Source organism: Tupaia chinensis, unplaced genomic scaffold, assembly GCF_000334495.1.
Source record: "Tupaia chinensis unplaced genomic scaffold, TupChi_1.0 Scaffold000047_1, whole genome shotgun sequence".
Taxonomy (NCBI): Eukaryota; Metazoa; Chordata; class Mammalia; order Scandentia; family Tupaiidae; genus Tupaia; species Tupaia belangeri.
The window spans coordinates 4,726,066-4,752,421 of NW_006159505.1; the positions used below are offsets into that span (position 1 = coordinate 4,726,066).

Below are 26,356 nucleotides of genomic sequence, written 5' to 3' on the forward strand. Positions count from 1 at the left end.
TAATTAAAACTTTACCATAGTCTAAATGGTATTCCAGAGCACACCTGTACAGCATATAGAATCATTTGTAAATATCATTCCATATCAGCTTCACAGGAAGGTATTTTATAGAGACCAGCAGAAGGTGTAATGGCTACGTTGCTGGACTCCCATGTAGTCAACTGTGGTTCGATTCCTGGACTCGGTGGCTTAAACTCACACCAGGCGCAGAGTGTGTGTGCCCAGGATCCCAAGAGGAGAATGGAGGAGAAGGTATTGTAGAGTGGTCATCCCCCTGGGGGGTGATTTCTCACGTTCTGTCTCTGTTTCTCTCATCTTTCTGGTGAGCACACGCACCCTACAGCAAAAACTTCTGGAAAAAAAAAAAAAGTCGGCAGGTGGCATGGTGGTTAAAAGTGCTGGACTCCCACATGGCCAACCATGGTTTAAGTCCCAGACCTGGTGGCTTCCTTTCTGATTTTCTCTCTCTCTGGCCAAATTGAAAAATGATAATAAAGAGTCAAAATAAAATAATTCTTAAAAAAAGAAAAACAAAATTATGCTGCATTATAAAAAAATAAACAACAAAACTGTGTTTGGTGATACCAGTATAAACTGGCTAGAATTGGTCAGAACCAGTATAGCCCAGTCAGAAAAGGTAAAAACCCATACTGCTACAGTGATATAAATGAGTCAAAACTGGTACTGGTCAGAACTGATATGAACCATTATAAAATAGTATAAACTGGTAAAAGCCAGTACAAACTGGTCAGAACCAATATGAACAGGTACAAACCAGTATAGACCAGTTAGAAGCAGTATAAACCAGGATAAACTGGTCAGAACCAATATGAACTATTCAGAATCTGTCCAGAACCTGTAAGACTTGGTATAAAAATATATAAACTGGTCAGAACCTGCATAAAACTGTTAGAACCAGTATAGTCTGGTCAGAACTAGTACAAACTGGCCAGAACTGCTATGTATTGGTCAGAATTGCTATAAACTGGTCATAACCAGTATAGAGTGGTCAGAACCAGTAAAAACTGGTCAGAACCTATATGAATCAGAATAAACAGGTATAAACCAATACAAACCAGTACAAACTGGTCAGAGCCCATATGAAACAGTATAAACAGACATAAACAGGTATGAATCAGTATAAACTGGTATAAACCATTCAGAGCCAGTATAAACTGGTATAAAATAGTACAAACCAGTCAGAACTGGTATAGACTGGTAAGAACCAGTATAAACAATTACAAGCTGGTATAAATTGGTAAGAACAGGTATAGACCAGTCAGAACCAATATAAACTGGTCAGAACAGTATAAACCAGTAAAACCTTGTATAAACCAGTATTAAGCCATTCTGCATAAACCATTTGATATAACTGGCCTAAACTGGTATAGACTGGTCAGAACAATTATAAACCAGTATAAACAGGTCAGAACTGATGTAAACTGTTATGAGGCAGTATAAATTGGTCAGAACCAGTAGAAACTGGTATAAACCAGTACAGGTTGGTATGAATTGTCAGAACTGGTATGAACTGCCATAAATCTGTCAGAATTGGTAGGAACCACTATAAACTTGTCTGAACCGGTATAGATTGGTACAAACTGGTAAAAAACAAAAATGGACAAAAGTAGGTATGAACCAGTATAAACCAGCCAGAACCAATATGTAGCAGTCAGAATTAGTATAGATTGGTCAGATCCTGAATAAACCAGTATAAACTGGCCAGAACCAGTGTAGACTGGTCAGAACTAGTACAAACTGGTCAGAACTGTATGAACCAATATAGACCAGTTAGAATCAGTAAGAACTGATATAAAATGATCAGAACTGGCATATGCCTGTCAGAACCACTATAGAATGGTCAGAACTGGTACAAACAAGCACAAACTAGTATAAACCTGTCAGAGCTGGTACAAACTGTCAACGTTGGTCAGAACTGGTATAGATCAGTATAAACTGGTCAGAACCAGTATAAACCAGTTTGAACTGGTATAATCCTGTCAAAACCAGTATTAACTGGTGAGAACTGGTACTAGTCGATATAAACTGGCCAGAGCCAATATGAACTGGTAAAACCAATCAGACCAGCACAAACCAGTCAGAACTGATATTAGCTTTCTCTCCCTCGCTCTCTGGGCAAGTACATGTGCCTTCTAGGAAAAATAAAGAAAGAAAGAAGGAAGAAAAAGAGGAAAGAAAGAATAACATAAAGGAAGGAAGTACAGAATGAAAGAAAAGGAAGAAAGGAAGAAAGAAAGAAGAAAGAAGGAAAAAGAAAGAAAAAGAAAACATAAGAGAAAGAAAGAGAAAGAAAGAAAGAGAAAGAAAAAGAACGAGGACCAGTAGATGGCATAGTGATTAAGGTGCTGGACTCTCACATGGCCAACTACAGTTTGGGTCCCAGATTTGGTGGCTTAAAATTTATACCAAGTGCCTGTCTGTATATGTGTGCCCAGAATCCCAAGAGGAGAATGATAGAGAAGGAATTGCAGCATGGTCATGCCCCCCGGAAGGTGATTTTTCATTTCTGTCCCTCTGTCTCTCTGGCAAGCAAGCACATGTGCCCTATAGAAAAAAAAAAAGAAAAAAAAAAGAAAAAGAAAGAAAGAAAGAAAAAGAAGAAAGAAAGAGAAAGAAAGGAAGAAAGAGAGAGAGAAAAGAAAAGAAAAGAAAAAAGAAAAGAAAAGAAGAAAAGAAGAGAAAAGGAAAGAAAAGAAAAGAAGAGAAGAGAAGAGAAGAGAAAAGAAAAGAGAAAGAAAAAGAGAAAGAGAAAGAGAAAGAGAAAGAGAAAGAAAAAGTTAGTTCTCAGGGCCAGCAGGTGGCGTGGTGGTAAAGGCACTGGATTCCCACATGGCTGACCCGGCGGCTTGAAAATCACACTGGGCATGTGAGCATGTATCTTCTAAATCCCGAGAAGTAAATGGAGAAGAAAGGATTGCAGTGTGGCTATGCCCACTGGGGTGAGGCGCTTTCTCACTTTTCCTCTTTTTTCTCTATGTCTTTCTCTGATGAGTGCATATACCCTATATAATTTTCTTTTCTTTTCTTTTCTTTTTTTTTTTTTTAAAGGAGAGACTTAGGCAAACCAAGAGGATGTGGTGACTGAGACGGAGAGGAAGAGGAACAGAAAGAATCTTGTGTGACCTGGGTTTGGGCTGAGCAATTGGCTACATGCACTTACCCTTTACTGAGGTGGAAAAGGGTAAAGGAAGAGCCAGCCTGGCCAAAAGGGGAGATGAAGTTAAGTTTTAGATGGGCTGTGGTGAAGGTGTCTATCAGGCATTTAAGTGAAGATGTCAAGCAGTCACCTAGATGTTCAAGAACCACAAGAAGAAGTCAGAGTTAGAGTGCAGATGTGGAGGTCCTCACTGGAGGTCTGCTATAAAGCCATGAACCTGGTGAGGTCTCCAAGGAAGTGAACAGAGAAAAGAGAAGGCCCAAGGACTGAGGGCAGGGAGAGGGCTCAGACAGTTAGTGTGGGAGAAGGTAGAGGCCATTTCTGCCTGCTAAAAGGAGCAGCCAAGGAGGGAGGAAGAAAACCAAGAGCACATGGTATCCAGTATCCATTGGCCAAGCAGTTTCTTTTGGAGAGGTTTTTTGTTTGTTTGTTTGTTTGTTTGTTTGTTTTTTTGCTATAGTGCACATGTGCTAGCCAGACAGACAGAGAGAGACAGAGAGATAGAAAGTGAGAAATCACCCCTCAGGGGGGATGGCCTCACCGCAATCCCTTCTTCTCTTGGGCACGCACGCACACGCACCCTTCATGAGTTTTAAGACACCGGGTCTGGGACATGAAACGCGGTCGACTACATGGGAGTCCGGCGACATAGCCATTATGCTAAGTGCTGGTCCCTGGCCAAGCAGTTTCTAGGAGGAGGGAGTGACCAACCATGTCCAAGGCTGCTGATGAGATCTGAGAATTGACCACTGATTTTGGATACACGGCCTCAGCAGGCTTATCAAGGGCAACTGTGTGGACGGTGGTGTCTGAAGTGTGGAGTGGAAAACAGGAAAGCATGCGATACAGATAGCTTTTCCGGCATGGGGGTAAACAGAACCATGGAGCCAGCAGTAGAGGAGATAGATGGGGTCAAGGGTGCCATTTCAGCTTTTGTGGTTGGGAGCAATGGGCGTGGCAGGATGTCGAGCAGTCACCTAGACAGGAGGAAGGAAATAGGAGCTAAGCCAAGTCTTTCACTGGTGACCGTGGAGCAAGGAGTGGGGCCAGGGGGTAAGAAGTAGGTGAGAAGGTTTCTCCTTATACTTGGTGGAAAGGCAGTAAGAAGTATATCACATTATACTGGGGTTTCACCTGCCAGACTAAAGGATTTAAGATTTAATTCGTGCAAGATTTAAGCAAGCAGAGAGAGGCTTGGCAGATAAGGCTTGGCTTGAGGAGGTTGATAAAGGCAGTACAAGTCCTTCTCTTCCTCCTTCCATCAACCAGGCTCCAGCAGCAGATCCAAAGGTTTCTCTTAGGGGATAGGTTTCTGCCTGAGGAGGCAGGGAGGTCTGGGGCCAGGCTGACCTGGGAGGGGCTGCCTTATGCAACTCAGGGCGGGACTTAAATCCTGGCTGCCTGACACCACTGCAGTTTGGAGAAGCCCGAGTCAGGCAGGCTGGCCAGATGGTGGAGTTTGCGCCCTTGTCCGTGCCATGGGAGCGCAGGCTGCAGACCTTGGCGGTCCTACAGTGGGTCTTCTCCTTTTTGGCCCTGGGTAAGGTGTCTGGGCTAGGGTCTGGGCTGGTGGGCTGGACTGGACTGTCCATGAGCGTGGACAGACACTCATGCTAAAGGGGCTCTGCTATACACAGAGCTCCTTCACACAGACAGCTCTTGGGCCTTTTGGAAGTGGGTGGAGTGGAAAGCACTGTTGGGGCTTGGGCAGCTTCTGAACTCTGCACATGGGTACATGCCCTCACTCAGGATATGTGGCCATGGACATCACCCCTGCCCGGGCTCCCGCTCTGCTGAAGGAAACGTCTTTAACGAACTGTGGCTTGGGAGGGAGAGTGACTGGGATTAGGTAGGGGGTCTCCATTTCACCTGCTGGTACCAGACATGGGGGGAACTGCTACCCCAGGGCTGGGGCTTAGCCTGTATGCGGATACCACTGTCCTGATTGGTAAAGTCTTCATGCACTTTGTACACATTAGTCAACAGCCATGTCTCTCTTTCTTTCATGCACACACACACTCACACACACACGATCCCTCAGAACCTCTCTGGGATTTTGGAGCTAAAGGATTCTTCTAGGTAAAGCAGCCCTCCAGGACCCCTAGCATCCCTTCTCATTAACCTGTGTCTCTGGTCTAAGGGTTGTTAAGCATTTCGGATATTGCTGGTTACGCCCATCACGCAGATGAGCAGAGAAATGAAACACTTGAAGTGAGTAAAATGAAACACTTGAAGTGAGTAAAGTGTTTGAGGTGACAAAGTCAGAGTCCTGGTTTCCTCCTCCTGCCAAGCAAATAGAGAGAAGGAGGTGGCAGGAGGAGGAGGCCAGGGGTGTGGGAGGTGGGAGAGAAGAGAGGTAGGAAGAAGGGACTCTAAGGCCAGGGTTCACTCCTGACCATGTGAGGGCAAAGGGTGCTGGGGGCCCAGGGCTAAGTGGGCCCTGGTCAAGGGCTCCTAGGGCATGAGGCACAGCGTGCTGGGCCTGCCTCATGTGATATTAGAGGCAAGAAAGTGCCCAAATGGCCATGCCCCGTCCCCTTCCCTGGCCTGCAGGCCTGGGCACCCACCTGGCCCTGACTTCCCAGGAGCCTGTGAAGATCAGGCACAGCACCCCTGGGTCTGGAGAGGGTGGCTGAGAAAAGGAGTCCTGACCTCCTCATACCAGGACAGTGGCCTTTACCTCGTCCCTTATCCTGAGGGCAAAGGGAGCCCTCAGAAGCTTTAGGTTGGGAACGGTCAAGGTCCAGTCTGCGTTAAGGTCCTGTGCCTGCAGTCGAGATGTTTCCTGTGTTTGGAGTGAGGGGGAAGAGACCCTGGCAGGAAACCAGTCTCTATCTACATCAGGGGTCACCGAATTACTGCCCATGCTTCTAAACCCAGGCCACGGGTGGTGTTTGCGCAGTCCAGGAGCTAAGATCGGCTTATATTCAGAAAGGTACATTTTGAATGGCTGTGTATGTGCCTGTGTAATATCCTGCAATCTGCCTCTTGAGCCCCAGTCTGAAATGTTTACTATTTGGCCCTTTAAGAAAATGTTTGCTGGGGACCAGCAGTTAGCGTAATGGCTATGTCGTTGGACTCCCATGTAGTCGACCGTGGTTTGCGTCCTGGACCCGATGGCTTAAAACTCACACCAGGCACGTGTGCGTGCGTGCCCAAGATCTAGAGAGGAGAAGGGAGGAGAAGGGATTGCAGCGTGACCATCCCCCCGGGTGGTGATTTCTCACTTTCTGTCTCTCTGTCTCTCTGTCTGTCCGGCGAGCGCACGCGCCCTATAGAAAAAAAACCTCTCTAAAATAAATAAATAAATAAATAAATAAATAAATAAATAAATAAATAAATAAAATGTTTGCTGACCCTGGGGTGAAGAGGCTGACAGTGGGGCGGAGAGGTCTCAGTTTGACATTTTTTTTCGCCCACATTTTATTGATTCCCAAAATACCTTAAACTAAAACTATGCACAAAGCTAGAATCCAGTTACAAGTGAGCTGTAATTTTCTTCTGATAATTAATTTACATTCATTCCCTGACCATTATCACAGCATACAGAATGTGATTTCCCATGCAAAATACACTGCATAGTGGCTTAATCATACATGTTATCGTCATTAATTTTCCATTCCTAGTTTCATATATATATATATATATATATATATATACATATATATGTATATATATTTTTTTCACACTTATTTTTCACCCTCTGCCATTTCCCATCCTCCTCCCACACTATCTAAGGTGTCTACAGTTGTTTTCCATTCCTTTTTCCCTCACACTTTATTGATTCACAAAATTCCATAAGTAATCTAACTACTTTCCATAGCAAGTTCAGCTGATATGTACATAACTGTGAATACATATCTGACTCTAGGCGTGAAACTCTGAGTAGAATGAATATACTATAAGGTAGCACCTAGCTGATGCTATATAGCTTACTATGGTCGTTAAATAGGTATTTTTTGGGGGAGAGGTTTTTGCCATAGGGCACGTGTGCTCGCCAGCCAGACAGAGAGAGACAGAGAGACAGAAAGCAAGAAATCACCCCCCGGGTGGGGGGATGGCCATGCCGCAATCCCTTCTCCTCCATTCTCTTCTCAGGATCTTGGGCACGCACACACATGCACCCAGCGTGAGTTTTAAGCCACTGGGTTCAGGACGCGAACCACGGTCGACTACATGAGAGTCCAGCGACGTAGCCATTATGCTAACTGCTGGTCCTAAATAGGTATTTTTAAGTATATTTTTTTAATTTCAAGAAAAGCAATTTTAGTTTTCATAAATCAAAGAAATGCTATGGAACTTTACTTGAAACTTAAAGCCAGGAAGCAGGTTAGGATTCTGTTCAAATAGGAGGTACGTGAACCTACTGGCAGCTCAAGACAGGACAAAAATCCTTAAAACTGGAAAACAACACCTAGAAGAAGATCAGCAATGTTTTACTCAAAAGTCATAAATTGCTATTTCACCAGTTCAGTCTCATGTACTTAATCGATCTTCCTGATTAAATTCTGGAATATGATATTCCACTCCAGACTTGTCTCCATGATTAAGTAGGCCATTTTCTTAGCTTTTGAACTCTCATTTCCGTGTGTGTGTATTTAATTTTCCTGGTATAGCACTCCCTTGAGAACTTCTTAAAAATGGGTTCCACTGGGACTGGGTGCAGCAGCAGGCATAGGATGAGAGGAGGAGAATGTGGGGGTGATGCCCAGGTCTTGTCCATGGCTTGGAACACTCAATTCCGTCACCCAGAGGAGAAGCTTGGGAAATCAAAGTGGTGACTATGTGATGTGAGCAGCCTACAGCAGAGAGGGGGCAGAAGAGGCAGTGTGGATGGGGGTGAGGTGGGGAACAGCGCACGGGTGGAATTAAAGGGAAGTTTTTTTTTTTTTTAATGAATACACTTTTTTAAGCAAAGAATTTATTTAATTTTGTTGTATTTTAAATAATTTTTAAAATTTAACTTTATTTATTTATTCATCCATTTTCATTTGACCAGAGAGGGACAGAAAGAGATAGAAAGGAGAGAGAGGGAAAGTAAGAAAGCAAACCGCCAGGTCTGGGACTCGAACCACAGTCAGCCATGTGGGGGTCCAGTGCCCTTAACTGCCACATCACCTGTATTGAAGGGGAGTTTTAAAAACAGTTGAGGTTTTGGGACCAGCAGTTGGTGTAATGGCTATGTCACTAGACTCCCATGTAGTTGACTGCGGTTCAAGTCCTGGACCCAATGGCTTAAACTCACGCAGGGTGCATGTGCATGCATGCCCAAGATCCCGAGAGGAGAATGGAGAAGGGATTGCGGCATGGCCACCCCCCCTCCCGGGGGGTGATTTCTTGCTTTCTGTCTCTCTGTCTTTCTGGCGAGCGCATGCACCCTTATAGCAAAATCTTCTCCAAAAAAAAATAAAAAGATAAAAACAACAACAAAAAAGTTGAAGTTTTAAAGACTGGCAGAGAATCAGGGCTTCTTGGCAGGGGAAAAGGGACAATGGACTATGCAAATTATGGAACAGCTGGCTCTCCTAGAGTTAGTGAGTGCATTCTGGAGTTAGTTGGCCAGGTGGGGGTCCCGTGCCTAAAACAATACACCATCTGCTAACCCTACTGCTAGTTCTCTTTCTTTTTTTTTTTTAAGAGGGATTTTTACTGTAGGGGCGTGTGTGCTCACCAGAGAGACAGAAAGTGAAGAATCATCCCCCAGGGGGGATGGCAATGCCACAATCCCTTCTCCTTCATTCTCCTCTTAGGATTTTGGGCATGCACACACACACACACCTGGCATGACTTTTAAGCCTCTGGGTCCGGGACTCGAACCACAGTCGACTACCTGGGAGTCCAGTGACATAACCATGACACCAGCTGCTGGTCCCTGAAGCTGGTTTTCTTAAGTGGGAACCATCCTCACAAACTTTTGGTTTTGCCCAAGGGGAGAGTCCTTCTTGGGGTTTTTATTATTTAAAATTTGTATTCCCCCCCTTTTTTTTAAGTTTTTGACATAGGGCATGTGCACCCATCTGAGGGAGACAGCTAGAGACAGTGAGGGGGAAAGTGAGAAATCACACTCCACGGCGGGGGCACCACAATCTTTTCTCCTTCATCCTGCTCGCAGGATTTTAGACCTGCACACACATGAACTGGTATGACTTGCAAGCCACCAGGTCGGGGACTTGAACCGTAGTCAGCCATGTAGGAGCCCAGTGCCTTAACCACAACACCATCTGCTAGCCTTTATTTTCATTTTTTACATTAAATATTTTTAAGATAAAAAAATACAGTTTACATCTCTCTCCTTTTCATCCTGTTCTCTGGCATCCTGTCTCCTTCCCCCAATTTGCAGGAGTCCCCACACCCTCCCTGCATGTGCCACTATATATGTGCAAACGTTCTTTGGCATATGAATGGTGGCCTTGTATACACATACACACAAGTTCACATAGTCCTCCATTCCTCTGCTCCATACATGCAGTGCTGCTGCCAGGAGACCCTTATTGTCCAGCCAGCCTTTAAACCTTTCCTAGTTCTTTCTTTATTTTTAATTTTTTTTTCAAATTTGCTGTAGGGCATGTGCACTCACTGGACAGAGACAGTGAGAGAGAGGGAAAGTGAGAAATCTTCCCCCAGGAGATGGCCACGCTGCAATTTCTTCTCCATTCTCCTCTTGGGATTCTGGGCACCCATGCACATGCACCCGGCGTGTTTTTCAAGCTACAGGGTCTGGAGCTCGAGCCACGCTGTCAGCCATGTGAGATCCAGCCGACTTAACCACCATGCCACAGGCTGGCCCCAAATCCCTAAGTGTTTAAAACTCCCCTTCAGTGTCATCTGTGTGTGCTGTCTACCTCCCCAATCGCACTTCCTCTGCCTTTCCTCAGTCATGATGGCACTCACGTAGGACAGTAATACACGGGCGGTGATTTCTCCCCTTCTAGTGCCACAACCCATTCAAGATCAACCCTTCTATGATTTTCTCTTTGAAAACTTAAATTATAAAATATTTAAGATAAAAAGATAATCAACACAGGCTGTCCCGTGGAGGGTCTTTTCCTGCTCCTCCAGGAAACACAGGCTGATGTGAGGATAAAGCCCAGGTTAGGGCAGCGACTGGGACTGCTCAGTGGGTCTGAGGAGGAGAACGGGCCTGGAGGGACAGCTGCCAGGTTGTGCCGTCTCCAGGTGGTTTCTTCCAGTTTTTCTGGAGATGTTGGATGACTGGGCTTGTATGTGGAGCCTCCTTACTTTTCATTCTTCCATCTCTTTCTTTTTCTCTTTCTCTTTCTTTCTCTCTTTCTCTTTCTCTTTTTCTTTCTTTTCTTTTCTTCTTTCCTTTTCTTCTCTGTTTCTTTTTTGCTCCTTTCTTTCTCTTCCTTCCTCTTTTTCTTTCCCTTCCTTCCTTCCTTCTTTCCTTCCTTTCTTCCTTCCTTCCTCTCTTTCTTTCTTTCTTTCTCTTTCTTTTCAATAGCACGTGCACATACATGAGAGCAGAGCACCCTTGACAGGGTCCTGTCACATCGCCAGCCTCATCCCCAATGCACCAGCTCCTCAGGGTCTCGGGTGCCTGCATTCAAACCTAGAGGGTTTTCAGTCTTACCTGGGGATCCGAACCATGGCCAACCAGGACTGCAGTCTGATATTCTATACTCTGTGTAGCCTGGCCTTGCTATTGTTTTGTTAACTAATTCAATAGGATTTGAAAACAAAGGGCAAAGTTGGAAGTGACTCACATGTTCATCAATAGATAAAAGGGTAAAAAGAATGTATACACATGGGGCCATACACATGGTGCAGTGGCTAAAGTGCTAGACTCCTACATTGCTGACTGTGGTACGAGTCCCAGATCCAGCAGCTTGAAAATCATGCCAGACACATCTGCATCAGTGCCCAAAATCCTGAGAGGAGAATGGAGAAGAAGGGATTGCAGCATGGCCAACTTGCCTAAGGGGTACTTTCTCAATTTCCCTCTAATAATCTCTCTCTAGTGAGTTCACACATCCTACGGTGTGTGAACACATGCAATGGAACATGCACATGCAATAGAATATTATTCAGCCTTAAAAAGGAGTGGAAATTCTGCACTGGCCACATAACCTAGTGGTTAAGGGAGCCAGACCCTACATGGCTTACTGTGGTTTGAATCTGAGTCCCAGTGGCTTAAAAAACACTTGGGCCAAGTACATGCATACCCAACGTCTTACAGGATAAAGAGACAGAGGAAAAGAGATTGCAGTGTGGCCACGCCCCATCAAGGAGTGATTTTTTTCCTTTCCTTACCTCTCTTTCTCTCTGGCAAGGGCATGTTTCCTCTAGAAAAAAAAAAAAAAAGAAGAAGAAGAAGAAAGGAAGAGAGAAAAAAGAAAAAAGAAAGAGAGAAAGAAAGAGAGAGAAAGAAGGAAAAAAGAAAGAAAAAGAAAAAAGAAAGAAAGATCCAAAAGATGGATACTATTCAGGAGAGTTAATCAGACCAGAAGCCTCCACTGCACTTGGTGAATGCAGATGCAGATGCAGTAGCTCCAGGAGGCTCCTAGTGCCTGGGCAATGAACTCTGGAGCTAGTTCCGACTGGGCTCAAACCCACCCCACAGTGTGACACTGAGAAAGCTGGTCTCTTGCTCTGGTGTCAGTGGTGGCGTTAGAGGGAGCACATGAAGACCAAGGTGGGGCTGCTAGCTGTGAGAGCTCAGCCTGGGTGGTCTCACCTGCCTCCTCTCAGATCCCTGACCCCTACCAGCTCCCGCTTCTCTCCCCAGCCCAGACCTGCATTGTGGTCTTCATCGGCCTCCTGTTCACGAGGTTCTGGTTCTTTGCTGTCCTATATGCGACCTGGTGGTACCTGGACCGAGACACTCCGCGGCAAGGGGGCAGGCGCTGCCAGGCCATGCGAAAGTGGGCCATATGGAATTACATGAGGGACTACTTCCCCATCTCGGTGAGTGCTGGCACCAGCTATGGCGTGGTCGGGCATGTGCCCCATGTCTCCACAGGGGTGTGCGGTCCTGGGTGCACATGCAGAATACCGGGCTGGCTGGTGGGAGCCTGGGCTGCCACCACTGTGCGGCCTAGGGAAGAGGCCAGCTTCTCTCTGGTCAAGGTTTCCCAACTGAGGGGATGCAGGGCCAACTGGAGGACCAAAGAACACACAGGCCTTGAAGGCACTGGTGGGGCACATAGTGGGTGCACATACATACATTAAAGGTGTAGGCACAGCAGCAGCCCTAGCTCTGGAGTAGGTCAGAAACTCACAGTCCAAGGGGACCATCCAGCCATCCTCACCTGTCTATTCACCAGGTGAGGAGACTGGTGCCCAGAGAAGGACGAGGGCATGACCAAGGTCACACAGCATGCTCTCCTACAGATTATAGTCTGTGCCTCCAGGGTGGCTGTCCTAGGGTCCTACCATGTCCCTGGCTCTGGCATGTTGTCCTTGGGCAAGCCTCAGTTTCCTACCCTGAGTGCCTTCAGGTGTCTGGCTCTCTGGCTCACGATGCCTTGTGGTCACTGGACTCTTGGCCCTGGACTTGAAGGTTGTCTTGAGCAGAGCAGATCCCAGGCGTGAGGGAGCAGACCCTGCAGAGCAGAATCCAGATAGACTACACCCTGGCACTCAGCAGCTGGGCAAAGATGGTTTCCTGGCCAGATGGGTCAGGCTGGGAAAGGCAGTGGGGATGCAGAGCAGGCTAGGTGGAGGCAGGTAGCCCTCCTCTGGAAACAGGAGCAAAGAAAAGACTAGAGTGTGGACTCTGGACTAGACAGACTGGACTCTAGTCCCAGTTCTGCCACACACTAGCTATGTGACACACCAGCTGTGTGAGTTACACTGTCTCTGAGCCACAGCTTCCCCGACTGTGAAATGGAAATGATTCCACATCCCTGCCATTCCTGACTGGGCTGCAAGGGTTCAAGGAAGCCACACAGATAAAATCACTCGTAGTTCTCAGAAAGTGAAAGACTGATAACATTGCAGTGAGTCAGTGGGACTCCAGGGAGCCATGGGTGTGGCTGTAGCCCCAGAAGGACTTTGAGAGCCTGGAACCCTGCCGCTTGGACCATGCCCACCTGCCGGCTTCTCCCATTCATAAGCCCCACCCCATCTGTGAGACTCACCTCTTCCTGACCCTCCAGAGTTAGGTCCCTGGCTGGTGAAGAGGGAGGGTGGAAGAAACAAGTTGACAGAGATTAAACAACTTGCCTGAGTCAAGAAGCCTCAGTGGCAGAGCCAGGGCCACCTCTGGCTCTCCTCTGGGGGTTCTGGGTCCCAACAAGGACTAACAAAGTCTGGGAGATAACCAGAGTGCAGGAGCCCACACCAGGCCTGAGAGCCAGCTCCAGGGCAAAGGGCTGGGGTGGGGCTGCAGGGCAGAGGGCAAGAGGTGGGTGGGCAGAGATGGCTGTGCTTGTAAGGGGTGGTGGGTGTCAAAGAACAGAGCGTGTTGCTAGCCTGGGATACTCCTATGGGGGCAGGCCACCCCACCCCCATGTGTGCTTCCTCTGTAGGGCTCCCTCTAGGGCTTACTGGAGCAGGGCTTGGTGGATCCCATGACAAGCCAGGGGCACATCCAAGCAGAGTCCTCCATCTCCACCCCAGGACCTCTGAGCTCTGACATTCTGGACTTCCGTCCCCACCTCTCCTCTTCCCAGCTTGGGGCTCGCTCTTCTGCACCAGCAAGGTCAGAGTTTCCCCAGGAAGTGTGACCTGTGTGTGATATCAGGAAACAAGGCCCCTTCCCCCAAAAAAATCCTTAAGTCGGTTCTGGGCACTAACTAGAGCTTTTTAAGTACTGGCTCTGAGCTGAACCCTGAGTCACCAGGGGAAGAAGCTGACTGGCAAAGGCAGTAGCCCAAGCACAGGCCCAGGCTTGTCATGGTCTATGTGTGACCAGCAGCCTGGTGCTCAGGGTGACTGGGGGTGTGCCTGTGGATGAGGCTGCAGAGGGTGGCCCAAAACCTCAGAGAGCACAGGCCGCAGAGGCCAGCCCACAGCACTGGGTCTGATCACCTGAGAGCTTTCCAGGGTGTTCTGGGCAGCCCGAGGGCCTCCAAAGGGAGAGCTGACTCTCCTTGCACCTGGAGCGTGTCCAATCGCAGGTCAGGCAGAAATGATGCTGAGGTGACTCTGTGCCTGTCCTATCTGCTGTCCCTTCTCAACATCGTCCCCTCTCAAGGGCAATCTGCTGTTGCCCTTCCCCAACCTGGTGGCTCTCGAGAAGAGTTTTGAACCTCAGCACTATTGACTCTGGTGGGACACTGGACTTGTTATGTAGAATCCTATGTGCACAGTTTTTCAGGATCCTTGCACTCTGCAGGCCTATTACTGTGCCACCTGCTGAGAGTGGGCGTTCCAGGCAGTGGCCAGCAGAGGGCAGGATAATGCACACTTTAACTTTCTAGTCCTATGCTGTGGCCTCCAGTCTCACTTCCCACGGAACTCCCTGGAGCACATCCACCCTTCCACAGCACCGGCCCTGCAGGGATCTGCTGTGCTCCCCCCATCCACAAGCCGCTGCACTCCCCTGCAAAGGCTTGCGGTTCTCCAATGATTTCTGGGCTTCTGTTCTGAGAGTTTATGAAGTAGAACTTGGTGGACCTTAGAACTTTCTAAAGTCATCTTGTCACCAATGGTGGCAAGTCAAGCCATTCTGTGTAGGGGGAGTTGTCCTGTCCCATGCAGAAGACTGGCCCAGGAGCTGTGGTCCCTACTCACCCCTCAACCCCTGTGCAGACTTTGTCATCCAGAGCAAACACCATCTACACAGGCCTTAGGAGGGCCAAGGGTCATGGCCAGGGCTGTGACCTGGTGTCAGGAAGTGCTAGTCATTGTCAGAGTCAGGCTTGGCCATGGGAACACCTCCCTGACACCTCCCTTACCTGAGACACACCATCAATTTCCCAAAAGCTCACCAGGCTTCACTACGGACTCAGTGCCTTTCCACACACTGGGTCTCTTGGCTGTGGCAGTGGACTCTGGTGGCCAGTGCTCACGCAGGACAGGAACCCCAGTGTACACAGTCCTAGGATGGGGTGCACAATCCTTCTTAGATGGCCCCTGGTGTTATAGGAGGACTTCCTTCCTGTGGAGCTGTGGCCTGTCCCCAGGGCCCTCCAGCAAGGGGAGCTGGCACAGGGCACAGCGGCCCTGCAAAGATCTGAGCCCTCTACCTGGCTCACTCCCAGTGCCCTTTCTGCCCTACATCCCAGATGAGTCGCCCTCCAGGAGATTCGCTCTCCCTTGGCACCACTGATATCTGGGGCTGGATAATTCTTTGCTGAGGGTGCTTCCCCCACTCTTGGTGTCTGCACTGTCAGTGGAAGCAGCACTATCTCCTCCCAGTATGAGAACCAGAAACTTTTGGAGTTGTTATTATCAAAGGTCTCTTTCTGGGACTGGGGGAGCTCCAGTCTAGAATCATTGATCGGGAGCCTGGAGCTCTCTTAAACTCCTCCCCCTCTACCCTAAGTGTCTGAGCAGAATCATTTCTCTCTCTCTCTCTTTTTAATTGCCATGGGGCATGTGCACTTTCCAGAGAGAGACAGAAACAGAGAGCACTCTCCAATGGGCACAGTCACGCTGTAATCTCTTATCTATTTCTCCATCCTGTTGGGATTTGGGGTACACACACGCACACAGCCAGCATGTCTTTCAGGCCAGTGGGGCTGGGATTCAAATTCAGGTCAGCCGTGTGGGATCCAGCTCCCTTAACTACTAGGCTAGAGGGCCAACCAACTTGACCATAGTCATGTTTTTATTCAATCTCTGCTCCTGCCAACATTCCCCCCAATTCATCCTCACGCAGTGGATGGAATAACCCTCCTAAAATGATAAAAACACACCAGTGAGTCCTACCACTCTTAGAATAAAATCCATATTTGCTGCAGCCCCAAGTCTGTGCTTTCTAGGCCTCTGTCCACCCTCACCTGCCTCCCCTCCATTTGCCATCTGAGTTCTCCAGGCACGAACCATGTCACTTGGAATGATGCCTTTACGCAGTGTGCACCCCTCACCCATTTCCTTGAGGGACTCCTACAGGGTGCAGGACCTGCCGGTCATACACACGGAGCCAGGCTGCCTGGTTCCAACCTGGCTCTGGCTCTTTAGCTGTGCGACCTAGAGCAAGTTCTTGAAACCTGTGTCTCAGTTCCCTCATCTGGGCAATGGGTGTAGCGATACCACTACTTCCCATACAGGGTTGAAGGAGGAAGCGAGTTGGAGTACGAAAGCTGCCTGACACAACGGAGACACAGGGGCTGAGCACTACCTCAGGCAATCTTTCCCTCCCTCCAGCAAGGGGAGCTGGCACAGGGCACAGCGGCCCTGCAAAGATCTGAGCCCTCTACCTGGCTCACTCCCAGTGCCCTTTCTGCCCTACATCCCAGATGAGTCGCCCTCCAGGAGATTCGCTCTCCCTTGGCACCACTGATATCTGGGGCTGGATAATTCTTTGCTGAGGGTGCTTCCCCCACTCTTGGTGTCTGCACTGTCAGTGGAAGCAGCACTATCTCCTCCCAGTATGAGAACCAGAAACTTTTGGAGTTGTTATTATCAAAGGTCTCTTTCTGGGACTGGGGGAGCTCCAGTCTAGAATCATTGATCGGGAGCCTGGAGCTCTCTTAAACTCCTCCCCCTCTACCCTAAGTGTCTGAGCAGAATCATTTCTCTCTCTCTCTCTTTTTAATTGCCATGGGGCATGTGCACTTTCCAGAGAGAGACAGAAACAGAGAGCACTCTCCAATGGGCACAGTCACGCTGTAATCTCTTATCTATTTCTCCATCCTGTTGGGATTTGGGGTACACACACGCACACAGCCAGCATGTCTTTCAGGCCAGTGGGGCTGGGATTCAAATTCAGGTCAGCCGTGTGGGATCCAGCTCCCTTAACTACTAGGCTAGAGGGCCAACCAACTTGACCATAGTCATGTTTTTATTCAATCTCTGCTCCTGCCAACATTCCCCCCAATTCATCCTCACGCAGTGGATGGAATAACCCTCCTAAAATGATAAAAACACACCAGTGAGTCCTACCACTCTTAGAATAAAATCCATATTTGCTGCAGCCCCAAGTCTGTGCTTTCTAGGCCTCTGTCCACCCTCACCTGCCTCCCCTCCATTTGCCATCTGAGTTCTCCAGGCACGAACCATGTCACTTGGAATGATGCCTTTACGCAGTGTGCACCCCTCACCCATTTCCTTGAGGGACTCCTACAGGGTGCAGGACCTGCCGGTCATACACACGGAGCCAGGCTGCCTGGTTCCAACCTGGCTCTGGCTCTTTAGCTGTGCGACCTAGAGCAAGTTCTTGAAACCTGTGTCTCAGTTCCCTCATCTGGGCAATGGGTGTAGCGATACCACTACTTCCCATACAGGGTTGAAGGAGGAAGCGAGTTGGAGTACGAAAGCTGCCTGACACAACGGAGACACAGGGGCTGAGCACTACCTCAGGCACTCTTTTCAGCTCTCAGTGCCTGGCACTTACTGTTTTTCTTTAAGATATTCTAAATAGTGCACCAGCAGATGGTGCAGTGGTTATGTCACTGGATTCCCACCTGGCCGACCGCTGTTTGAGTCCCAGACTTGGTGGCTTGAAAATCACACAGGGCGCATGTGCGTGTGTGCCAAGATCCCAGGAGGAGAATAGAGGAGAAGGGATTATGCTATGGCCATCCCCCCGAGGGGTGATTTCTCACTTTCCTTCTATCTTTCTTTCGGCCTTTCTCTGGCAAGTGCACGTAGCAACTTGAAAAACACTTCAGGCATGTGTGCATGCATGCCCAAAATCCCAAAAAGAGGGAGAAATGGAGAAGAAATTGCAATGAGCCCATACCCCATTGGGGGGGGTGCATTCTCCCTCTCCCTCTTTCTTTCTGTCTCTGTCTCTCCCCTATGAGCACACATACCCTTTGGTGGGGGAGAGGGGAGAGGCTGGCATAGAAAGTAAAGACCACATCTGGGAACACATGGGTAGGGCCTCAGTAGGACCTCATGGCCCCAAGAGGCACATCGTGGTATGTGTACAAGGAGATGCATGTGCAAATATCGACACACCTGCCTACAAGCTGGCTCTCACACTCACCAGGGTAGTTCTCTATACACCAGTCCTTTTTTTTACTAAGGGAATAACATTCTTGTCTAAAATTCAGAAAGAGACAAAAGAATGAGTATGAAAATTCCCCATCCTGCTGCATGTCCCATCTCCCCAATCCCCATCCTCCGGGGCAAACATGACTGCTAGTGTTTGGTGCATCCATACACAAGCAAGTGTAATTCCCTTCTCTGAGCAGCTGGTGACATACTGCACACCTTGTCCCACCCCCGCTTTTCTCCTAACAATCTGCCATGGCCATCTTCCCCTGTGAGGATGGGAAGAGCAGGGGCACAAGGGCCAGCAGGTGGTGTAGAGATCAAGGCGTCTGGATCCCACATGGCCGACTGAGCAGTCGGAGTGCCAGACCTGGTGGCTGGGAAATCATGCTGGGCACGTGAGGAGGATGGCGGAGAAGGGACTGTGGCTTGGCCATTCCCCTTGGGGATGCTTTCTCACTTTCCGTCCATCTTTCTCTTTCTCTCTGTCCCTCTCTGGCAGACACACATACCCTTATAGCGAATTAAACAACTAAACAAAAACAAAAACAAAAGCGGCACGCACTTCTCAGAGCTGCACGGTGGTCCTTTGCATGACTGTTTCAGAGTTCACCCAAGCAGCCCTGCTGATGGGCATTTGAATGGATGCCTCCTTTTTGATGCTTCAGTTAAAAATGTTAATAATACGTCAGATGTCACACAAGTGCAAGAAATCCTGCAGGCTAAATTCCTCAGTAGTTGCGTTGCTGGCTTAAAAGGTCAGTTGCATTTTTTGGATTTGTTACCAATTGTCAAATTGTCTTCACAGCAATTGCAAAATTACCCTCCTCTAGTAGAAAATGAAAATGTTATCAGCAGGTGTCTCCGTGCATTGAGCAAGGTACCTCTTTAAAGAAACGCCACCACGTGGATTCCCGAGGAAGTGCTTTTCCCAGAGAGAAGAGCCAGAGTGCTCTCTGCTGTGTTTTCATGTATGGAGTCTCCAGCTGTGCGAGGGAAGGGGAAAGCGGTTGTTTATGTTGGGATGGTGGTGGTGGTGGTGGTGGGGTTAGGACAGGTGATGGGCCCTTCCCCTGTAGTCCTGCAGCCCTTCTGCAAGGGTCAATGGGTAATCTGGAGGGTGTACTGTGTGTGTGTGTGTGTGTGTGTGAGGGGCTCTGGTTGTAGAGCCCAAGTCCAGGTCAAGGATAGAAAATGTGAACCTGTTCAGTCTCAGGCCCCACTGCTGTCTCCCAGTTCCCCCGAGGCTGCTCAGAAGAGCAGGCAGCCAAAAGAATCTTCAGAGACTACAATTATTACATGTCAATTAAAATTTAAAAAAAAAAAAAAGGAGGGGAAAGAAAGAAAGGAAGAAAGAGAGAAAGAAAAAGAAATCCTCAGGGAGTCCTTGCTGAAAGTTCCAGCTTAGTGAGAGAAAGAATTGTCCCCTGGCAAAGCTGAGCCAGAGTGGGAGGGCCTGCCCCAGGGAGAGTGCAAACTGCAGAGCCTGGGCAGTCCAGGTGGTCAGGAAGCCTCCTGCCTGGGCATTGAGGGTCCTGGGGGCCCCCTACCTCTGATGGAGTGGTCCCCAGAGCCGGGAACACTGTAAAGGAGGGCCCCGCAGTTCCTGAGGGAGAAGGGGAGGGCTTGGGACTTCTCAAGGTCACGGAGCAAGGCGATAGTCTTTGCAGGCTCAGCTATGCATTCATTGCATAGCTGTGCAGTGACCACATGGGCGGCAATGGGTAACTCCATCCCGCCCTCTGCCTTCACCTTGCTTTGCAGGAAGCTGCTAGTGGCCATGGCTCTCTCTCCCCTTCATCCACAATGTTTGGTGGATGCCATCTATCCATGCTGCAGACCAGACCAGACCTGGACAAGTCACTGTGCTGGCAGAGGTCCCCATGGCCAGGAGGGTGGACAGGGACTGAAAGGGAGCAGAGGGCGTGGGCAAGGTGCTAACTCTGTACAGAGGGATGAAGGCACCAGAGCCAGCCTTGTGGTTCACGTGCTCTCATCCCAACAGGATTCACTCCCGGTTGTCTCCTGAAAGCTCACCCCCAGGTCCAAAGTGACAAATTTTCTTGTACAGGATTGGGTTTTGTTAAATGGGGCTCTTGAGGCCAGCTGGCGGCATGGTCATTAAGGCGGCTGGATCTTACATGGCTGACAGTGTGCCTTGAAAAGCACACCAGGAGCATATGCGTGTGTGCCTAAAATCCCAAAAAGAGAAATGGAGAAGGGATTGCAATGTTGCCATCCCCCTGAAGGGGGTTCATTCTCTGTGTGTGTCTGTTTGTCTGTCCATCTGTCCTGCAAGAGCATGCGTCCTATAGCAAATTTTAAAAAATAAATAAAATAAAGAAGAAGAAGAAGAAAGAAAGCAAGCCTTTGCAGCATGCTGGTGCCCCCACATGGCCATCGATGCCCTCACATTATCTCTGTCACAGTCTTGGTCATTCCAGGTGTCCTCATCCTTGAGCTTCCCAGAAGCCCTGCGTTATAAAGGAGACAGGCCCAAATAACTCCACTTACAGATGGGGAGCCTGGGAGGAATGCCATGGTACCATCAGGAACTGTCACACTGAAGCTGTGTCAGGACCAGGGCGGTCAGACATGGGGAATCTGGGGCTCAGAGATGGGAAGCCACTTGCCACTTGCCACTTGCCTGAGGTCACGGACAAGTGGGTGGCAGAGTCAGGAGTGGCACATAGGCCAGGCCCTGGCTCACCTGGCTGCTGTCCCCACAGCTCGTGAAGACCGCTGAGCTGGACCCCTCCCGGAATTATATTGCGGGTTTCCACCCCCATGGGGTCCTGGCGGCAGGAGCCTTCACCAACCTGTGCACTGAGAGCACTGGCTTCTCTTCCATCTTCCCGGGGATCCGCCCCCATCTGATGATGCTGACCTTGTGGTTCCGGGCCCCTTTCTTCAGGGATTACATCATGACCTCGGGTGAGTCTCCCACCCTGGATGGCTCAGGAAGATGGGGTCAGTAGCTTGAGAGGAGGCTTTTAGGAAGGGCTGCCAGCAGTCCTGTCTCCCCCGCGACCAGCATGTGCAGTAGGGGAGGCAGTTAGACCCATAGAAGCACTTCCCGCAGCACCAAGCTGGGCACTGAGCTCCGGGAGGGGGCTCCCCAGTCCTGTGGGCACTGCTAGGATCCCTCTCTTGGATCACACCTGCTCTCAAAGCTCCTGCTTCCTCACCCATACCTGACCCGCCTTCCTCTCTCCCCAGGGCTGGTCACGTCAGAGAAGGAGAGTGCTGCTTACATTCTGAATAGGAAGGGCAGCGGGAACTTGCTGGGCATTATCGTAGGAGGCGCCCAGGAAGCGCTGGATGCCAGACCTGGAGCTTACAAGCTGTTACTGCGGAACCGCAAGGGCTTTGTCAGACTCGCCCTGATACACGGGTACTGAGCTACTAAGGGGAACATGGGGGGTGGGGGGCGGTGACGATGGGCAAGAATGAGACGTTGGTGGGACAGCAGGGTTCTATTTCAGCAGGGGGAACCAAGGTCCATTCACAAAATATAAAGAATGTATTTTGGTGTCCCGTGCCCAAATACCCAGAGCAGTTTCCATGGGAGACTCAGAGGACAAAGTGACTAGGTGGGAATGGGCATGTGCCCCAATACTTGGCCTTGGCCCTGAGGCCCCTAAAATAGGAACACCTGGGATTGGAGCACATTGGCATGCTCCTCCACCTGGGAGAGCAAGCATCTTCATTCCATGAGCAAGAGACGGAGTCAGTGAGGTAGCCTCCCCCACCCCAACAGGGTCCTGACACCGCCATCCACCCCCGCATTAGTCAGCCCCAGATCGTGGGCACGTGTACACCCGGAGTGCTCAGAAACCTTCCCGTGTGGGCCAGCTCCCCAAAGCAGCATGTCTTACTGCTGTGCCACTGTCCAGCCCCCTGAAGCATCTTTAAGGAATACCAGCCAGCTGGGGCAGGAGAGAATTTTCTAGGGAAAAATAAAGTTGATGCTTTCCGTGTGGGAGCACTCTGAAGCACCCTGGTCTACCTGTTATGGCACAACTGGGACGTTATGGCTCCGAGAGGGACCTGGTCAAGGTCAGAGAGCGGGTGCTGGCAAACCTGGGAGCCAAGCCGAGCCTCCTACTTCTGTTCCCGGGCTCTGTCCTCTGCTCCAACATCCGGCCCCTGCGTCCTGCCAGAGCTGGGTGACCTTTCAGCTCGTGCTTTCCCCGGGCTCTAACACCCTCTCTCCTGTTTCCTTCCAGGGCAGCTCTGGTGCCCATCTTCTCTTTTGGGGAGAATGACCTATTCGACCAGGTTAAGAACTCTTCTGGCTCCTGGTTGCGCTGTGTCCAGAATCGGCTGCAGAAGATCATGGGCATCTCCCTCCCTCTCTTCCATGGCCGTGGCGTCTTCCAGTACAGCTTCGGGTTAATGCCCTACCGCCGGCCCATCACCACCGTGGGTGAGCAGTGACTCAGGCTGGGAGGTCGCAGGCACAGGGGACCGGGCTATGTGCTGGAAGGGACTAAGGAGATGGGCCAGATGTGTCCCTGAACTCCTAGAGTGTGACACACACACACACAGCAGACAGCCCTTGTGTAAGGCAGTTGGGAGAAGAACTTAACAGACGCACAAAGGACAGCTATTGCTGCTGACTGCGAGCACCTGCTGTGTGCCAGGCACCGACCACGCTGCTCCTTGCACACAGCAGCTCAGTTCATCCTAACGACCTTGGAGGCAGGAATTATTAGCCTCATTTCCTTCATGGTAAACTGAAGCTCAGAGAAGCTAAGTAACCTCTGAAAGGTCCCATTGCCTTTGAGTAACGCAGTTGTTTGAATCAGGATCTATGTGACTTTTCATTAAGAAAAAGTTCATTTTTTTTTTTTAAGAGAGAGATTTTTGCTATAGGGCATGTACACTCAACAGAGAGACAGCAGAGAGACAGAGAGCGAGAAATCACCCTCGAGCGGGATGGCCACACCGCAATCCCTTTTCCTTCATTCCCCTCTCGGGGTTTTGGGTATGTGCACATGTGTGGGCATGAATCTCAAGCCACCGGGTCTAGGACTCCAACTGCAGTTGGCCATGTGGGAGTCCAGCAACGTAACCATTACACCATCTGCTGGTCCCAAGAGTTTCATTTCGACCCAGAGGAGCTCATGAGGCTTGTTCGGAGAGAGTGGGATCCCAAGGAAGAACATTCAACATTCAAAGCATATTAAAGTTGTGTGTAAAGTAGCAATTAGCAGACTCTGAACTCGAGCTTCTGGGATTTTCTTGTGAGAAATGGACATAAGTTGTAATGCGTGGGCTCAGCACCCCTGTTTCAGCTATGTGGGCTCCTCTTTAGCTTTCTTAATGGATTCCGAGTAGGTTCTTCGGACAGTGTGTAGACTCATCTCTACCCATCCACTTGTTACCAAGCGCAAACTCCGTACACTCTACACTGTGACCCTGTCTGTGCCGTGTGGTCAGAGCGTCATGAGCTTTAATACTGCTGCCACCTCCAGAGCTAGCTCCAGAGGAGAGGGCGAGGGAGCAGCTTCCCAGTGGGGCAGAAACAGAGGGAGGCTAGTTCAGGTCTTCTCAGTTGTTACTTAGGGTACAGGGCAGGGGAAAGGGATGGACACTGCAGGTCAGTGGGGCAAGCGGGGAAAGTAGAGCTGCTGGGCTGGGAACACCCCTCATCCTAAAATATAGGTTCTTTGGGGTCAGCAGGTGGCGTGGTGATTAAGGGTGCTGGACTCCTACATGGCCGACCATGGTTTGAGTCCTGAACCTGGTGGCTTGCTTTCTCACTTTCCCTCTCTCTCTCACTCTGTCCTTCTCTGATCAGATTAAAATAAATAAAATTAAATAAGACAATTCTTAAAAAAAAAAAATAAGTATACAGAAATGTTTTTTTAAAATGCAGGCTCTTGGGACCAGCAGTTAGCATAATGGCTATGTCACTGGACTCACATGTAGTCGAGTGTGGTTCAAGTCCTGGACCCAGTGGCTTAAACTCACACTGGGTGCGTGTGCATGTGTGCCCAAGATCCCAAGAGGAGAATGGAGGAGAAGGAATTGTGGCGTGGCCATCGCACATGCGCCCTATAACTAAAAACCTCTCCAAAAAAAAAAAAAAAGAGAAAAAAATGCAGGCTCCTCTCTCTCTCTCTCTCTCTCTCTCACTATAGGGTCCGTGCACTCTCCAGAGAGAGAGAGAAAAAAGTGAGAAATCACTTCCCACCCTGGGGGCATGGCCATGACACAATCTTTTCTCCTCTCCTCTCCTCTCAGGAATTTAGACATGCACACACAGGTGCTTGGCATGATTCTCAAGCCACTGAATCCAGGACTCAAGCCACAAAGTTGGCCACATGGGATTCAGTGCTTTAACTTCCTTGCCACCTGCTGGCCCCAGGCTTTTCTAATGGTGGTATCTGAAACTCCCAGAATCATATAGCTTAGAGATGAAACACACACTCCCAGGGTTTGAAAACCTGGCACTGTTTTTTCCTGGCCATGTGACCTTGAACAAGTTACTTAACTTCTCTGAGCCTCACCTGCCCTACAGGAATAATGACAGCCTCTATCCCCCTAGGGTCGAAGGAGATGAGACATGTGAAACACCTAGCACATTGCCAGGCACTTGAAATGGTGGTGGTTGTTATATCAGCATCTTGGAGTTGTCCTAACATCTTAGAACCCGTTACGCAAAATTAAGGTTGAAAGAGATGGTAGGAAGAGCACTTTCCTGCAGGGGTGACCATGGGGGTGGGCGCCTGCCCCAAGGGCCCTACAACCATGGTTCCCACTCTGAGCCTGCCCTCTTCTGTGCCTTGCAGTTGGGAAGCCCATTGAGGTGCAGAAGACGCCGTTCCCCTCCCAGGAGGAGGTCGACCAGCTGCACCAGCGCTACATCCAGGAGCTGAGTGACCTCTTCGAGGCTCATAAGCACAAGTTCAACATACCCGCACACCAACATCTGGAGTTCTGTTGAGCACCTCCAGCGAGGGGGGGCGGGGGGCGGCTGCCAGGGCAGGGCTGGCAGGGAGTCCTGTCCGAGGTGCTGTGGATCTGAGAAGGCCTCCTGGCAACACTCCTTGAATAGTCTCCCGAGCTTGCCCCAACCTTGCAAATCCAGCCCAGGTCGGCCCCAAGTCAGAGCCAGCAACATGGAAGAGGAGGCCAAACGTGGGCATCTGCAATTTGCACTTCTGCTGCTACGTCTCCACAAGGCTTTCTCTCCTGGGCTGCCGCCGTCTGCTCGTCTGTGTCATGGGAGAGAGGGCTAGAAGAGAATGATTTCTGAGGCCTCTCCCCTTTGTTATGTCACTCAGTGGGCAAGGAGCAGAGAACAACAAGGTTCTGCCTGCCTGGCCTTGAATGACAGCACAAGGAAAGGCTCCCAGCTCCAGCCCCTTCTCCAAACACTCCAATCCTGCACCCTGGATGTCCCAGCTCTTCCTTCCCTGAGCTGGAGAGGAAAGTGAAGCCAGTAAGCCCCTGCATGAAGCCAAGGCACCGCTGAGTTTCTGGAGCCTTTGAGCTGTGCAGTGGTAAGAACTGCCTTCTGCCACCCACTGGCTGTCTGACTACGGGCAGGCCCCTGTCCCTCCCTGTGAGCCTCAGTTTCCCTAAGGTGATCGCTGAGTCTTAGCTCTGGTGTCACAGATGCTGAGAGCTGCATGAAGACACCTCTGAGTCATCCTTTGTAACTTCAGCCTCTGACCTAAGCACAAAATGGGAGCTCTGCTAATGTGAGTTCAATAAATGAAGGGATTTTTATCTTCGCTCCCTTCTCTGCCTTCCTACCCTCCAACCAAGGAGGCTACTCAAAGCCTCATGGACCCCTCCGGCTTGACCCTATGGCCTGACATCACCTTCCCAGAGGCTGGACCAGACCGGGTCAGAGAAAACCAGGAAGCACTTCCTTCCTGATCCATTAACCCTGAGTGTACCACCTCTGGTACTGCTCTGTTGAGAAGGAAGAGGGGAGGATATGATAGAGCCTAGTGGTTAGGGGAGCTAGATCCTACATGGCCGACTGCACAAGTCAGGCGTGTGTGTGTGTGTGTGTGTGTGTGTGTCAGTGTGTGTGTGTATGCGTGTATGCGTGCGCCCCAAATCTCTATAGGATGGAGAAATGGGAGA

The 26,356-nt window shown here is 49.6% G+C and overlaps 1 protein-coding gene across 1 annotated transcript; it reads left to right on the forward strand.

The window, feature by feature from the left end:
• The first annotated feature begins 4,603 nt into the window (after positions 1–4,603).
• MOGAT2 (monoacylglycerol O-acyltransferase 2) lies at positions 4,604–25,972 on the forward strand. Its single transcript, XM_006141008.3, has 6 exons — positions 4,604–4,718; positions 11,925–12,103; positions 20,977–21,181; positions 21,467–21,641; positions 22,477–22,676; positions 25,048–25,972. The coding sequence occupies exons 1-6, from the start codon at positions 4,628–4,630 to the stop codon at positions 25,200–25,202; spliced, it is 1,005 nt and encodes a 334-aa protein (XP_006141070.1). The 5' UTR covers positions 4,604–4,627; the 3' UTR covers positions 25,203–25,972.
• The last annotated feature ends 384 nt before the right edge of the window (positions 25,973–26,356 follow it).